The sequence below is a fragment of the Odocoileus virginianus genome, chromosome 11, assembly GCF_023699985.2.
Source record: "Odocoileus virginianus isolate 20LAN1187 ecotype Illinois chromosome 11, Ovbor_1.2, whole genome shotgun sequence".
Taxonomy (NCBI): Eukaryota; Metazoa; Chordata; class Mammalia; order Artiodactyla; family Cervidae; genus Odocoileus; species Odocoileus virginianus.
Genome location: NC_069684.1, coordinates 17,982,191 through 17,998,449, shown reverse-complemented (window position 1 = coordinate 17,998,449; position 16,259 = coordinate 17,982,191). Strand labels below are relative to the sequence as shown.

Genomic DNA, 16,259 nt, shown 5'->3' with positions numbered 1-16,259 from the left:
TTTTCTTTCTTTCTTTCCAATCTCTATGCTTTTTGCTTCTTTTCATTTTTTCCCCCGCTTATTGCACAGACTTGAACTTCCAATACTGTTGAGTAAGATTGGTAAGAGCAGATATCCTTGCCATGTTTCTAATCTTAGGCAAAAGCATTTCATTTGTTACCATTAAGTATAATAAGGAAACTTTCCTCAGCTAATGCTATAGGGTTTTTGTTGAGGAATCAAGGTGATGAAGTTCTTCTCTTTTCCTCTTTTTCTGCGAGATTTTTTTTATCATGAATAGGTGTTGGATTTTTTTCAAATGCTTTGCTTAGATCTTTTGATATGATCCTGTCATTTTTCTTCTAAGTTTTAACCAATTAAAATGGTGAATTATATTATTAATTTTTGAATACTGAAACAGTGTAGCATCTCTGGAATAAACCCTACTTGGTCATGGTATATAATTTTTCTTACATTTTGCTAAATTCTGTTTGCTAATATCTTGTTAAGGGTTTTTGTATTTGTGTTCACAAGGGATATTAGTCTCTATTTTTCTTTTTGTGTGCTGTCTTTGATTTGGGCATAGGTGTAAAACTAATTTCATAAAATAAATTGAGAGGTTTTGTTTCTTCTTTTAATTTGTAGAATGTTTCTTCAGTAGTTTGGTAGAATTCTCCAGTGAAACCATCTGGACCTGGAGTTGTATTTTGGGGCAGTTTTTAAATTAGAAATTCAGTTTCTTTGTTTTTTTAAAGAATTTGGTCCATATCATCTAAGTTGTTGAAATTTATGGGGGTAGAGTTAAATATAATATTTCCTTATCCTTCTGATGTCTTCAGTGTTGGTAATGATAATCCTGTTTTCTTTCTGATGTTGGTAATTTGTGTCTACTCTGTCAGCTATTAATTGATCTTTTCAAGGAATCAGCTTTTCATTGATTATTTTCTATTTTCCTTGTCAGTGTCACTGATTTCTGTGTTATTTCCTTCCTTCTACTTGCTTTGGATTTATTTTGTTTTTCTAGGTTCTTGAGGTGGGTTCTTAGATTATTGATTTGTTACTTTTTCTGTTTTCTAATGTATGCAGTAGTATGTATAATATGTATGATGCTATGCATTTTCCCCTCAGCACTGCTTTAGCCACATCCCCCAAATTTTGATATATTTTCATTTAGTTCAGTGTATTCTTTAAATATCCCTTGAGATTTTCTCTTTGATCCATGAATTATTTAGTATGTGTTGTTTAGTTTCCAAGTATTTAAATTTTTTTTTTAACTATTGACTTTTGTGGCAGATCTTGCTATATGTTCATTGGGCACTTGAAAAGAATCTCTGTTGTGATCTTGTAGGGTGGAATGTTTATTAAATCCTATTAACAAATGATGTTGTTGAGTTCTGTATCCTTGCTTATTTTCTATCTACTTGTTCCATTAGTTGTTGACGAAGAGAGTTAAAATCTCTTAACTGTAATTGTGGATTTGTCTTTTTTCCCATTCAATTCTGTCCATTTTTGCTTCACACATTTTGCTGTTTTGGTTGTTTGGTGTAGACACAATCAATGAGGCTTGCTACATCTTCTTGGTGGATTTATTCTGTTATGCTTATATAATGGCCCTGTCTGTTCCCACTAATTTTCTTTGCTCTGAAATCTGCTTTATTTGATAGCCTTCTTGTGGTCATCATTTCTTTGTTTTTAGTTTTGAGAAATTTAATTATAATGTACCTTGGCTTTAGGTTTATTTTATTTGAGGTTTGCTCAACTTCTTGAATCTGTAGCTTTAAGTCTCTTACCAAAAGTTTGAGGAGTTATCAGCCATTATTTCTTTAAGTATTTTTTCAGCCCGTCTCTATTCTTTCCTCCTGGGCTCTGATGACACATTTTTTATGATTCCATGGGTCCTGAACCTCTTCTCTTTTCTTCTTTTTTTAAATCTATTTTCTTTCCAGTGTTTAAGATTTGTAGTTTCTATTCTTCTGTTTTCCAGTTTGCAGACTTTCTTCTCTCTTCTCTACTCTGCTATTATGTCTTCTGTTTCTTTGCTGAGACTAGGTATTTCCTTAGTGATGCTTTTAATTTTTTCATTGTTTCAAGTATTTACTTATTTAATTGTTCATTAAAGCATTTTCATCAAATAATTCCAGCATCTCTCATCTCATTTTTGGCATCTACTGATTGATTTTTTTCCTTCAATTTGTTATCTTCCTTGTTCTTGGTATGACTAGTGATTTTCAATTGAAAACTGGGTATTTTGTATATTTTTATTAAAATGAATAGAAATTATATATTATAGTATACTTCATTATTAGAAAGGAAATGTCTCATTTAATATAACTAAAGCAAAGATGGAGATCATTAGGCATGCTGTTAGCAGCAAGTTTTAAGTGTCAGTGCTAACATGTTGGTTTTGAAGAGATTATCTGTGTTCTGTTATAAAGAGTAAAAATGAAAAATGTCTGTAAGATGCTGGGAATGATGTCATTAAATATTATGTCTAAAAGACAAGATACAATAAAGGGTTTTATTTTTTAATTTTTAGTTCTTAGGGAACTAAATCCTCATACAAGATGTACATCTGTTACTTGACTTTTTCATATTCAGCATATACAAGTTTTTAGAGACACATTGTATGTGTAGGCTGCCAGGAACCATTTGCCTTCCCCAAATATTTGTTGGAATGTAAGGCATTGTGCAGAAAGTTTAAAAATGAGTAAAACACAGTGCTTGCCCTCAATTCAACTTGGCAAATGTTGCGTTCCTGCTGTGTGAATAGGCCCTGAAAAAATGCTGACATGAGATATTTCCCTAAAAGACATTACAATTTAATGGAATAATACAAATACATATACAATTCACTCCATTTTAAAGTTAGATTCTTTTAAAAATAGTAGATAGGGTATAGTCTTGTAGGAAAGAGAGAAAAACTATGTTTGCATGCTAAATCACTTCAGTTATATCCAACTCTTTGAGACCCTATGGACTGTAGCCTGCCAGGCGCCTCTGTCCATGGGATTCTCCAGGCAAGACTGGAGTGGGTTGCCAGGCCCTCCTCCAAGAGATCTTCCCGACCCAGGGATCAAACCGCTGTCTCCTGTGGCTCCTGCACTGCAGCTAGATTCTTCACTGCTGAGCCACCGGGGAAGCCCCAAAAGTATGTTTATATAATAATAAAAGAAAATATAAGCACAGAGTATTTAGCTCATTCCTTTTCTCAAGACCTCCGACCCAGTCTTCCCCTGGTTACTTTCACAGACTATCTTTGTCTCCTACTACCCTGAAAAAATTGAACTTATCAGGTTATTTTCCTTCAACTGCCTTCTACCTATATACGTACTTTTTTAATCCAAACCTATTCTCATCATATTTTTCCCAGACTTGGGAACAAGTTTTCCCACCTTAGTGCTCTGACCTTATTCCCTTATATCTCTTTCAGGATCTTGCTCCAGCAGTTACTGGTTTTCTTTCCTGAGTCTTCAATCTTTTCATCATCACTGGCTCTTTTCCTTCAGCCTATATATATGCTCAACAGTCTCTCACCCTAAAAAGACTTTCCTTATCTCAGTAAGCCATCTGGTCTAGCCTGTTTCCTTTTCTCATTCCTACCTCTGAAAACAGTACTCTGCCTTTCCTTATTGTCTCTATTCTGATAGTCATAATGACTTTATATAATAACTTAAACATATTTATGAACCTTGAGATGTTTACAAATACAGAATTAAAATTTATTTTGAAAGAGTTAAGAGAAGGTCTGTAACATTTGAAAGAGCTCTCATCTCTTCAGATCTTTGGTATAAAGAAACACAGGGAGAATAACTCAACCAAGTTTAGTCAAATGCAATACAGATAGAAGACTTCTATTTCTGATTATGTCATTGCCCTTTTCACAGAAGAGGCTTGTATTATTTTGATGCTTCCAAAATGGTTTCAATCACTGGCTACATGTATATGACTCCCCAGTCTGTATCTCAAGATTGTTTATTTTTACTTCCAGTTGTTTTCTGGCCATCTTCCACCTTGATGTCTCATAGGTATCTCAAAGTCAGTATTCCGAAACTAAGCATTTTTATTCCCTAAGGTTTCTTTAGCACCACACTCACCAGTGTTTTCTACCTCAGTTCTTGGCACTGTCTCACCCAGTCAGCCAGGTTAAAAACTAGGAGTCCTCCTTTGGGGCTTCCCTGTGGTCCAGTGGTTAAGACACTGCTCTTCCACTTCAGGGGCCACAGATTTGATCCCTGATTGGGGAACCAAGATCCCATATGCCTTGCAGCGTGGCCAAAACAAGAGGGAAAACAATAGCAACAATAGATAGGAGTCATCCTTGACTCTACCCTTCTTCTCATCTTCACACTTCACCAAATTCTGACAATTTTAGTTCCTAAATATTTCTCAGATTTTGCCTGACCTCTCTATACCTTATATTTGCTCTCAATTCTAGTCCTTATCTTTTCTCACTGAGCTACCACAAGAGCCTTTTCATTAATACACCACTTCCAATCTTCACTCCTCATAGTCATCTCATTTATAGTATCTAGCACTGCATTATTCAGTAATGTAGCTACTAGCTACATGGAGCTATTGAACACTTGAGACATGCCTATGCCTAGTCAAAGTTGGTATAAGTTTTACATGTGAAATACAACCTGAATTTTGTAGACTTGGTATGGAAGAGTGTAAAAGGTCTCCCTAAGAATTGTATCTATTATATTATTATTGGTCATACATTAAAATAATATTTTAGGTATATTAAATATATTATTAAAATTATTTTTACCTGTTTCTTCTTAGCTTTTAAAATATGGTTACTAGGAGATTAATATTATGTATGTAACTCTTCCTCTAGCTTTTCATGTAGCTGGCTCCTTTTTACTACCCAGATATCAACTTAGAGATCTTCTCTGCCTGTACACTATCTAAAGGAATTCCATCAGAATCGCTCATGTCACCATGTTCTGTTCATGGCACTTTTCACTATCTGAAATCATCTTGTTTATTTGTGTCTACCCCAAGTAAGTAGTAAACTTCATTAGGGTAGGAAATTTGTCCACTGGTGAATTAGATTCATAACTGTGTACATGGTGTCTAGAATAATACCTGGCATTTAGTAAGTAGGTGTTCATTTGTTGATCGAATGATCTCTAATCTTTGATATGGCTCTCTCTGCCTCACAAACCTGATTAACTCAAGACTTAACTTTCCAGACTCAACTCAAGTAGCACTTCCTCCAGGAAGCCTTTCCTGGCTGTTTCCCCTCCTGAAAGTCTTAACCTGTTGATTCCCTCTCTATACACAGTTCTGTAGTTACATTTACACACTGTGCTTTTGTTCATTTTACATCTCTCCTCTTTCACACTTAACCCTTAATAATTCTTCAGTATATTTCTATTCTCTAAAATATACCTGGTTACCCAGTAGACAACAGATTTTTCTTTGCAGCTGAACTAATATATGTATATAAAACCCAGCTTATAGTAGTAGACACTCAGTAAACATTCTTTGAATGAATAAATGAATTCCTGTGTCCTTTTTTATAAAAACAATATAACATTAAACACTCCTTTAAATAATTTATAAAATATCATCACCCTATTAGTAACTGTTTTCTTTAGTCCACTTTCTTCCAATTATACAAGTAAAACATGGATATGTATATATCACTTTAAAAAAACAAAATTTAAATAATACATAAATAAAGTTAAAAATGAATCCCCTTAATAATCATATTTTCTTCATCAGAGATAGCTACCTCTGTCTTTTTCTGTTAACATCATGTTATATACAGTATGAAATAGTAATATGTGTATAGTTTTTAAGTTCTGCTTTCCAGATACCTTGGAAATATTTTTAATATTGCTTAATAGTTTATGGAGCTATTTTTTTGAGTTGAGATGGTCTTAGAGAAATGGTGCTGTCTAGTAAAAAAAAAACTTCCTTTGATTAGGATTTCTTTTACTAGCTTCCTTATTTATCCTTTGGCCTAGTGATTTCCATTTTTGTCTGTCATTTTAAGATTATGAATTTTCTATAATCACAGAGTTGAAAAGAGGTAGAGTCTGGATTCAAACCCAGATCTTCTAACTTCAAACCCACCTATCTTTCCACTTATTGACTGTCTCGCTGAACTTTAGCTTTCTTAACTTTAAAATGGGAATATAATGTCTGTCTTGCCTGTTCTGGGATAAATTAATAATAACCACCTAAGGAGGTGTATAGCACATATGACCTCAGATATTAACTGAAATGTGTTTAAAGATCACAGAAGTTTCTAGATCCATTAATTTTCAGAGAACCATGTTAGTCTCATAATTCAGTGCTTTGAGTTTTTAGGTTATAGGAGTAGAACTAGGAATTTGCTAGATGCCAAATTCATTCATAACTCAGCTTACCTATATAGGTTTGGGCTTTGAAAACAGTGTCCCCAGTCTGTTTTGTTTCCTTGTTTAATTTAAGGTTAAAAACTAGTAAGCTATTACCAGAGTAGAAAGGTTTTGGTTGAAAGAACACTGTTCACTTTACATACAGTGCCACTTTTTTCATATTTAACCTGCTGGCTGACTCTTTAGACCCCATGGACTGTAGCCCGCCAGGCTCCTCTGTCCATGGAATTCTCCAGGCAAGAATGCTGGAATGGGTATCCATTCCCTTCTCCAGGGGATCTTCCCAACCCAGGGCTTGAACCCAGGTCTTATTGAAGGTCTTTACCGTCTGAGCCTTGAGGGAAGCCCATATTTAATATATCCTTCATGAAATATTGCTCAGGATGATGTCCATATGTGATCTTTTTCTGTTTTTTTCCTTAGCAGTTTCCCTAACATACTCTTTTGCTTTTTTCTTCCTATGAAGCCTAATAGGTACAAAACTCTAAGAAGCTTATTTGTTTTAGATTCAGTAGATACCATTACCATCCACATGTCTGGTATTAATTATGCTTCTAATATGGCAGGTGTGTAATAGAAGCTTAGGGTAGAATACCAATAACTTGATTTTCTGTGATTCTGAACATTACTAAAGTGGGCTACCAGAGTTAGCCAACAGAGAATTAGATGTAATTGCTTGCCTAAAGTGATAATATCTTCCTGACACAATCCCTGAATACCAATGAAGGCAGATAATTTCAGGGAGACGCACTCCTCATTTAGGAGATGGGAAAGATCAAGTAAGGGTGATAATTAAAAAGAGACCAAAAATATAGCATTTGTAGACCGGGTGCATGTTAACCGTTGTTTGAAGAAGTTCGTAAGATAAAAATTACTTATTCTAAAATACTATATTAAAATATTTTTTAAGTCAGTAAGTTCTTGTGTATGTTTCATAGAAACTTCATAGAAATAATATGGGCTTAAAGGAAGGCAATTTAGCCCATTGTCCCATTTTAAGAATTATATTCTGAAGATGGATAAGTGAAAAGTGAAAGTGTTAGTCACTTAGTCATGTCTGACTCTCTGCGAGCCCATGGACTGTAGCCTGCTAGGTTCCTCTGTCCATTTTAATTTCGAGGCAGAAATTCTGGAGTGGGTAGCCATTTCCTTCTCCAGGGGTTCTTCCCTACTCAGGGATCAAACCCAGATCTCAAACCCAGGTCTCCCATGTTACAGGAAGGTTGTTTACTGTCTGAGCCACCAGTGAAGCCCATATTCTAAAGATAGAACTTGCATTTAAAAGCTAGAAGAAGTGCTCGCTTCGGCAGCACATATACTAAAATTGGAACGATACAGAGAAGATTAGCATGGCCCCTGCACAAGGATGACACGCAAATTCGTGAAGCGTTCCATATTTTTGAATGTAATGCTCTTTTGTAAGAAATGTTTTATGATTTTTAAAATAAATTTAGTGAACCTAAAAAAAAAAAAGCTAGAAGAAATAACAGAAAATTAGCACATTATTTTTAGCTTCATTATTAATTCATTTTTCTCTTTTTCTCTGTTGATCTTATTTTGAAAGTATGATGAATGAATTGTATTACATTGCTAAATTTGCTTTATTCTTTACAAACTTTAGTAGATGAGTTACAGATTTTTTTTGTGTGCAACCATGATGCTAATTATTGAAAATATCACTCAGCTAGATTCTATGTCTGTATATAGAAGGAAATGAACAGGTCATAACATATCTGACTAAACCTATGTAGTAAGTAAATATTATGTTAAAATTTTTAAATTGATATTTTGTATAGCACCGTGTTATAGTACAAATATTAACCCAGTTTGCTTTTGATGGAGGAAAGTTTTGTGGAAATAGTTTAAACCTTAAAATGTATTTATATCCAAGCTTGACTGTTAATTAGAATCAGCTATGGGCCATTTAAAAAACTTGTATTTCTGTTCCTTGCCACTGACTTTCCAGGAGAAGAATGTGAACAGTGGTGTCCTGGCATGTTTAAAATAGTAGTTCTCTTCCAGGAATGGGAATGGGGCTGGGGCACTGATTTGCAGTGTTTGCTGATTTCCATGGTGTAAATACAGACTGCCACCGTAGCCAATTTCAAGCTAGCTACCAAGATGATTCACGTGGAATGTTGGGAGATGATAAACAGTATTTCCATTATATAGATACAATAAACATATATAACCTAAAAGAACAAATAATATCATTTTAGTAAAATAATTAGGAAGTGATGAATCTGAGTTTTCATTGCCTTTGTTTTTAATATAGCAGATTATAAGTTTATGTGCTTTAACTTAAAATGACTGTGTTTAACAACCAGTTTGCAAAGTTTTTGAAAATTTATTAATCAGCTCATAAAGCTGGTACAAACTGTCGCTAACAACACACTGGAGCTCAGAGACTTGTGTATCTTTTTTTATCCAACTAAGTAGTTCTGATGAAAGCAACCTGCCAATCAGGTATTTTTCTGAAGTATGGATCTAATCCTAAGGCACAAGAAAGCATTCCACATTCAGACCAAGAATGTCTTCCAGCCTCATTTCAAAGCATACCCACTCCCCCACATCTTCTGTTTCACCCACACTAGACTTAGATTACTTGAAGCTTCTCAAAAAATGCCTTGCACTTTCCCACCCTCATGCCCTTTCATTAGTTTCTTTTAGCCTTGAATAGCCTTGCCTCATCTGCCTGACTTTTGCAACACTGTTTGTTTATTCTTCTAGAAATAACTCAAATGCTGCTTCCTCTTATTTCGGACTTTTGGAAACAGTCCCATTCTCCTTGATGTTCTCATAGTACTTTGCTTATTTTATTTTGAGCTCCAGTTTATCATCAATAACAAATGGCCATTTCAACTAAATAGATTATAGATGTTTAAAGGGTACCTTTGAATAATACTGTACTTAACACCTTAATATATAAAATGATTAATAAGAACTTTTTGTTTGTTTGCTTGCTTGGCCGTACTGTGAGTCTTGTGGGATCTTAGTTCTCTGACCAGAGACTGAACCCAGGCCCTGGCAGTGAAAGCACCAAGTGCTAATCGCTAGACCACCAGGGAATTTCTGGCACTTGTTTATTTTAATAGGAAGGATTATGGATAATGCATGATACAGCCTTTACTTTCTAATCCTTTGAGAAACTAACGGAAATTTAAACTTTTTTTTGAATTAGGTTACACCTTTTTTTTTTCCTGATGATTGAGGACCATTTAGTAGTAATTATATACCTATGCCGTATAGCCAGAAAACAGAAATAACATCATAATAACTTTCAGACTTATCAAAGAAGAGTTTCATTGGAAAATATACAAAGCACTTAAGAGTGAAAAAGATAAAGTTGTGTATTATTCTGATTTAGTGCACTTTACAGTGTTGTCATCTTAAAACCCTCATAGCTCAGTTGGTAAAGAATCCACCTGCAATGCAGGAGACACCAGTTCAATTCCTGGGCTTGGAAGATTCCCCTGGAGAAGGGATAGGTTACCCATTTCCGTATTCTTGGGCTTCCCTGGTGGCTCAGCTGGTAAAGAATCCGCCTGCAATGCAGGAGATCTGGGTTCGATCCCTGGGTTGGGAAGATCCCCTGGAAAAGGAAAGGGCTACCCACTCCAGTATTCTGGCCTGGAGAATTCCGTGGAACTGTATAGTCTGTGGGGTTGTGACAAATCAGACATGACTGAATGACTTCATCATTAAATAAAATCCAAAAGGAGCAAAAATATCATGCTTTGCTTTGTGGTTTGAGAGAAATTTGCTTTCATATATGTTCTTAAGGATACATTCCTTATCAATCTGTTGCTTTCTAGCATTTTATCTAAAATTAAAATTACCTGTTTTCACAATAAGTATTGATAAGATCTAAGTATAGGAAGGAAATGTTGTTCTAAAGTAAAAACAATCCAAGAATTTCTCAAAGTAAATGCAGCACATCCCTTGTTTTAATGGTGTTTCATACTTTTTTTTTTAAATATTTGACCCAAAGCTGCCACCTGATGGCAAAAATTAAAATGACAACTTTTGTAATCTAAACATCACAGTATGTTTTCAGCATTGAGCCTCTAAATTCTAAATGCACTTTTGTATAAATCTTGTATATTAGTTGAATGTTTGATAACTATTTTGAATTTCAGATAAATCAGATTTATTACTTAACTTTTTTTTAGATGGGGATCCTACTAAGGAGATTTACTTAAAATCTATTTATGGAGCTGGAGGAAGAATCTGTTTTTTAATTAGTTTTACTTAATGAAGAATTTTACTCAAATATAGTAATTTTCTCTTTCCCTTTTCTTTCTTCAGAACGAGGTCACTCAGACACCACGGTGTTCTTTTATCTGTGGATCGTCTTTTGTTTCATCAGTTCCTGTTATACCCTCATCTGGGATCTGAAGATGGACTGGGGTCTTTTTGATAAGAATGCAGGAGAAAACACCTTCCTCCGGGAAGAGATTGTATATCCCCAAAAAGTATGTACAAAGAGTGCTTGTATTTATTTAAAAAAAAAAAAAACAAACACAAAAACAGAACACTCAGGTGTATTACAGTATATACCCAACACCAGCCTACTTAAAGAAAATAATTACAAAAAAATGCTAATCCATTCAGTCAGTGAAAATGTGCCAGATGTTAACTAAATTCTGGGTACTGTAGGAAATAAAAACAGTAAAATTCTGGTTCTCAAGGAGGCTATAATCTATGTTCTAAATAGATAAGTAAACAGATTGCAATACAATGTAATAAAGACTAGAATAGAGGAATACATAACTATAATTTATGATTTATTTTTTAACATGCAATTCCCTATGTCTCATGAGTCTTAGGGAGAAGCCTGGTGGGCTGCAGTCCATGGAGTTGGCTACAGTTCATGGGGTTGTGAAAGAGTCAGGCACGACTTAGCAACCATACCATACCCTATGTCTTAAATGCCCTCTTTCCCCTTAGTTTACCTTGCAAATTCTTGTTCCTTCTTTTTATTTTTAATTTACTTCTCTTTTTTTAGCATTCTACATCAAGATGCTTATTTATTTTTAAATTTTATTTATTTATTTTTGGTCACACGACATAGCTTGTGGGATCTTAGTTCTCTGTCCAGAGATCAAACCCATGTCCCCTGTAGTGGAAGCTCAAAGTCTTAACCATTGGACTGCCCTGGAAATTCCTTGTTCCTTCTTTTTAAAAGTCAGTTTGTTCCTTTCTCTAAGAAGCCTTTCTTATTTCTCCAAGCATAATTAGCCAATCATCCTAGTCCCATTTTATACTATACAGACTTCCATTATGGCAGTTATCACATTGCATTTTAATTACCTGTTTAGGTATCTATATCCCTTACTATCCAGCATAGTCCCGGGCATACAGTAGACCATGTTTGTGGAATGCATGAATGAATAAATAAATACTTGACTGAATGAACAGTGCTATGAAAGCACAAAGGAAAGAGGGGTGCCTTACTTTTCTTGGGTACATCAAGAAGGCTTTTCTTTTCATTTATTTTAGTCAGTTTTCTTAAAGTTTTGATTTTATCCAAAAATACATGGATAATTACTTGAGAATCATTTGAGTACCTTATCTAAATTATGAATGAAAGGATGAGAAGGACTGTATTAAAAAGTCAAAAGACCAAAAGTATCTTTACTCAGATATTGAAAGAAATTAAACAATGAATTGGGAATCCTTAGAAGTGAATTCTAACCCCAACTCTCTCACTAATGAGCTGTATAACTTTAGACAACCAAACTGCAGTGTATTCTATAAGGTAGGGTGTTATACTAGATTATCTCTTGATCCTTTCCCAATCCTAAAATTCTGTGATGCAGAGGGGAGTATAAATTGGGTCACTAATGTTTTATACTATGTCAAAATGTCACCAATACTTCAGAATTGCACTTTGAAACGTATGTGACTGTGTAATATGTAATTGCTGCTTAGGGAAGGCTGTTTTCAAGTGTGAGGATTGAAAATAAATGATAGACTGAATATGATGAAATGATATGTTAGGGTAACTTCATATAAACAAATGAAGGCAGAAAAGGAGATGTTCATTGACAGTGATTTTTAAGTCTCATTTGAAAAGAAAATTTTAAAAAGTAATATTAAGTACAAGTCAGACAGCAGACATGTGTTCAAGAAAAGATGGCCTTTTGTTCACCAAATGCATGTGCCTTTGCTCCTTGTACTGTTCTTGCCTTACTGAGAGATATAATACATTTCTATCTTCTTACGATGGTTGCTTTGATGAGCTGTTTGTATCTTCACATAAATGTTAATCTGTTCGTCCTTTAAGTACTAACTTTTTTATTTCTATGTAATAAAATTAGTTAATAGAATCTTCCAGTTTCTTTGTTATTATGTATTTTTATGACCCATTTTAGGGTCATAATATGCTTTTGTACATTAGACTTTACAAATACATAAGAAAAACGTCCTAGAGGATCACCATACCCCTCTCAGCTTTAAAGGGGCAAATATTGGAGTTAAATTTATTGTGCTAAAAAAGGGAAGAAGCTATTTGTGAAGTTCAGTGGGTCTTCATTTAAAAGTTAAGAACACAGCTATATGAACCTTAAAATAAGTTCCTTGGCATTAACAGTGCAGTCTGTTGAGCACCATACCCAGGTCCAGGAAGCATTTATGTTATCTCCATATTAAAACTTTTCTGTATCTCTTGACCTCAAGTTAAGTGTATTCCTCCCAAAAGACTTTTAATTTTTGGTAACATCAACTCCCACATCAGTCAGCTGTGGATCTGCTTGATTGGCTCTTAAAGACATATGAAATTGCAGCTTTTCATCGAGACATCTAATAATGATTTCACTGCATGTGGATTTATCCAAAAATTACATTATCGCTGTATTGAATGGCTGGGGGAAGGAACAAAGAGATATGTTAATGTGTTTAAAAATCTTCATAAAATTAATCATAGTAAGCAGTGAATAATGTCTAAAATTGATTAGTCAAGATATAGCAATATACACACATTATTTAGAAATGTGAAAGATAAATGTTCAAAATTTGAAGATGTTTGTCTCTAGAGAATAGGACAAGAAGAGGACTGCTGTTTCTTTTGTTTAATAGCCTTCTACCATGACTGACTGATATTCCTTTGCTGACATTCTTTTAATAAAATAAAATGCTATGACTTAATACTTAGCAGTTCTAGTTCCCATAAGATGTTGTGGCCTTTAAATACATATTTTTAAAGAGCTGGATATCTTGAAATGAATAGAAAATCCATGAATTATAGTTCCGGTCAGTTGGCAGTCTGTGTCCTTAAGACTTTTGTGTGGCTAAAACTGAAAGAATTAGTTGAGTGCTTGTCTTCCCCATGTGGAAATGGAACATTCCTTAAATTTAATTGTCTGTGAAAGCTAAGCTTTGTGTTATTTTCTGACATCAAAAAAGAAGGAAAAATTTTTTTCAAATGAAGGGTAAGGCAATTTGAAAGTAAAAGCGCAAATAATGGTTAATAAATCTCATATTTTCTAATTTGAACTATTGAGCTATTAGTGTATCACCTACATTTTAGAATGTCTTCTCAGTCAGCTCGAGGATCGCATCTGGTTTGTATTTCTGGGGTCTAGAAGAGAGCCTAGTACACAGTATGGGAATGAAGTATTAATATATTTGTTAAAGGATCACTGAAATTCAATAAAACTTCATTTTGAATATTGTCCTATCTATGAAAAAAACTAAATTGGTGAAGTCTTTTAAAATATAGAACTCTTTACTTATTTTACTCACACTTGTCAGTATGATATATGACTCTTGTTTACTGTACTAGGTGTGCTTAGTAAGAAACATGATGGTCCGATTACTCAATTTGCTTATTATCCCTCAGGCCTACTATTACAGTGCCATCATAGAGGACGTGATCCTGCGCTTTGCTTGGACTATCCAGATCTCAATTACCTCCATGACTTTGTTGCCTCATTCTGGGGACATCATTGCTACTGTCTTTGCTCCCCTTGAGGTTTTCCGGTAAGCAGACTACTGTAAAGTTTATCAGAGATTTTTTTTTTTTTTTACCTAAAATGTTACTCAATACTTACAAATTAGATTTCATTAAAAACTTAATACCTGAAAAGCTTAAAATTTCCAGCTTTTCTCAGACTTCTCAACTGCCTCAGTGTTGGAAAATTCTGACTGTAGGACTAAGACATTAATTCTTACAAAGTTATGCTGATGATAACTTTTTTAGAAGCTTTTTTTTTTTTTAGAATTGGACTCCCATTTGAATATCTAAATGACTAATGAACATATGGAAATGTTCTTTACATGATTAGTCACCAGAGAAATGCAAGTTAAACCTACTTTTGAGATACAGCTACTCACCTATAAATGCTAAAATGAAAACTACAGACACACCAAGTATTGAAAAGACTATAGAACAATTGGAATTTACAAACACTGCAAGTAGGAGGAAACTAACTAGTACAATAGCCACTTTGGGAAACTCTTTGTCAGTATCCACCAAAGCTGTGCATGAACTCCTTGGTATATAGCAAACAGAAATGCTGACCTAAGGCCACCAAGATCTACATAAAAGAATGTTCACAATAATATTATTTGCAGCAGACCAAAGTGGAGACTACCCAAGGGCCTAGTAATATTAGAGCAGATAGATAAATTGTGATATTTACACACATGCAAATCTATTCAGTAATGAGAACAAAAGACTAAATACAAAAACATGAATGAATCTCACAAAGCAACGTATTGAGCCAAAGAAGTTAGCCACAAAAGAGTATGTCCCTGTATGAGTCCAAATTTATGAAGTTCAAAAGCAGGCTAAATTTATCTATGGTATTAGAAGTCAAAATAGTATTTGCCCTTGTGGGACAGTGAGTGGAAGTGGCACCAGGAGAACCTCCTGAGTAGGGAGTAAGGTGCAGTAATGTTCTGTTTCTTGAAATGTGTGCTAATTACACAATGGGTTCAATTTGTTAATAATTATTATGCTGTGCCCATCATATTTGTTCACTTCTCTGAATGTATGTTACACTTAATAAGTTTTTAAATTAAAAAAAATAATTGAGCTCCATTAGAAGGGTTGTGAGTAGAAACAAGGAGGTAAAAAGTCTTAGAACAGAAATTAGAATTAAAATCTTTTGAGGATCATACTTCGCAATTTAGCAACCTGGGTTATTTAGCCCACCTTCTCAGTGGAAACAATAAAAGTGCCAGATAAATGTTTTTTTAATATTCCTAAAAACATCAGTGATCTGACACGATAACCCAAGCTCTTAAGTGAAGGCAGGTACCCCATGATAAGCAGAACACTAAAGCTGATTTTGCACTAAAGAAATTTGCCAAACCAAAAGACTTTGAGATTCATCTGTGATAGCCAATTCAAATTTGTATGCACCTAATACATAGCTTGAAAATAGTAAAATGAAAATTGACATTGCTAGAAAGTAAAAGTAGATAAATTTATAATTTTAGAGGAAAATGTTAGCATACTTTTCTCAGTATAAACCAGTAATCAGGGCTTCCCTGGTGCCTCAGTTGGTACAGACTCCACCTGCCAATGCAGGAGACATGAGTTCGATCCCTGATCCAGGAAGATCCTATATGCCATGAAGCAACTAAATCTGTGCACTACAACTATTGAGCCTGTGCTCTAGAGCCTGCTAACCACAACTACTGAGCCCACGTGCCACAATTACTGAAGCCTCTGAACCTTAAAGCCCGTGCTCTGCAACAGGAAAAGCCACACAACAAGAAGCCTGCACACCGCAACTACAGAGTAGCTCCTGCTTGCCACAACTAGAGAAAAACCCACACAGAAATGAAGACCCAGCACAGGCAAAAATAAATAAATAAAATTTTAAGAAAACAAGTAATCAATTAACCAACTTGACTTAATTGACATATGTAGAGCATTGTGTACAACCCAGCTAC

At 34.5% G+C, this 16,259-nt stretch overlaps 1 protein-coding gene and 1 non-coding gene across 2 annotated transcripts in view; both read left to right on the top strand.

Annotated features, from left to right (window-relative positions):
- Positions 1-16,259, top strand: part of XPR1 (xenotropic and polytropic retrovirus receptor 1) — a 199,119-nt gene that overhangs the window by 171,732 nt on the left and 11,128 nt on the right. The window contains exons 12-13 of the mRNA XM_020868871.2: positions 10,662-10,828; positions 14,197-14,336. Of these exons, the coding sequence (XP_020724530.1) occupies positions 10,662-10,828; positions 14,197-14,336 (307 nt within the window). The remainder of the gene's footprint in view (positions 1-10,661; positions 10,829-14,196; positions 14,337-16,259) is intronic.
- Positions 7,648-7,754, top strand: LOC139037613 (U6 spliceosomal RNA). The gene has a single exon (XR_011490488.1). It is a non-coding gene; the product is annotated as a U6 spliceosomal RNA (small nuclear RNA).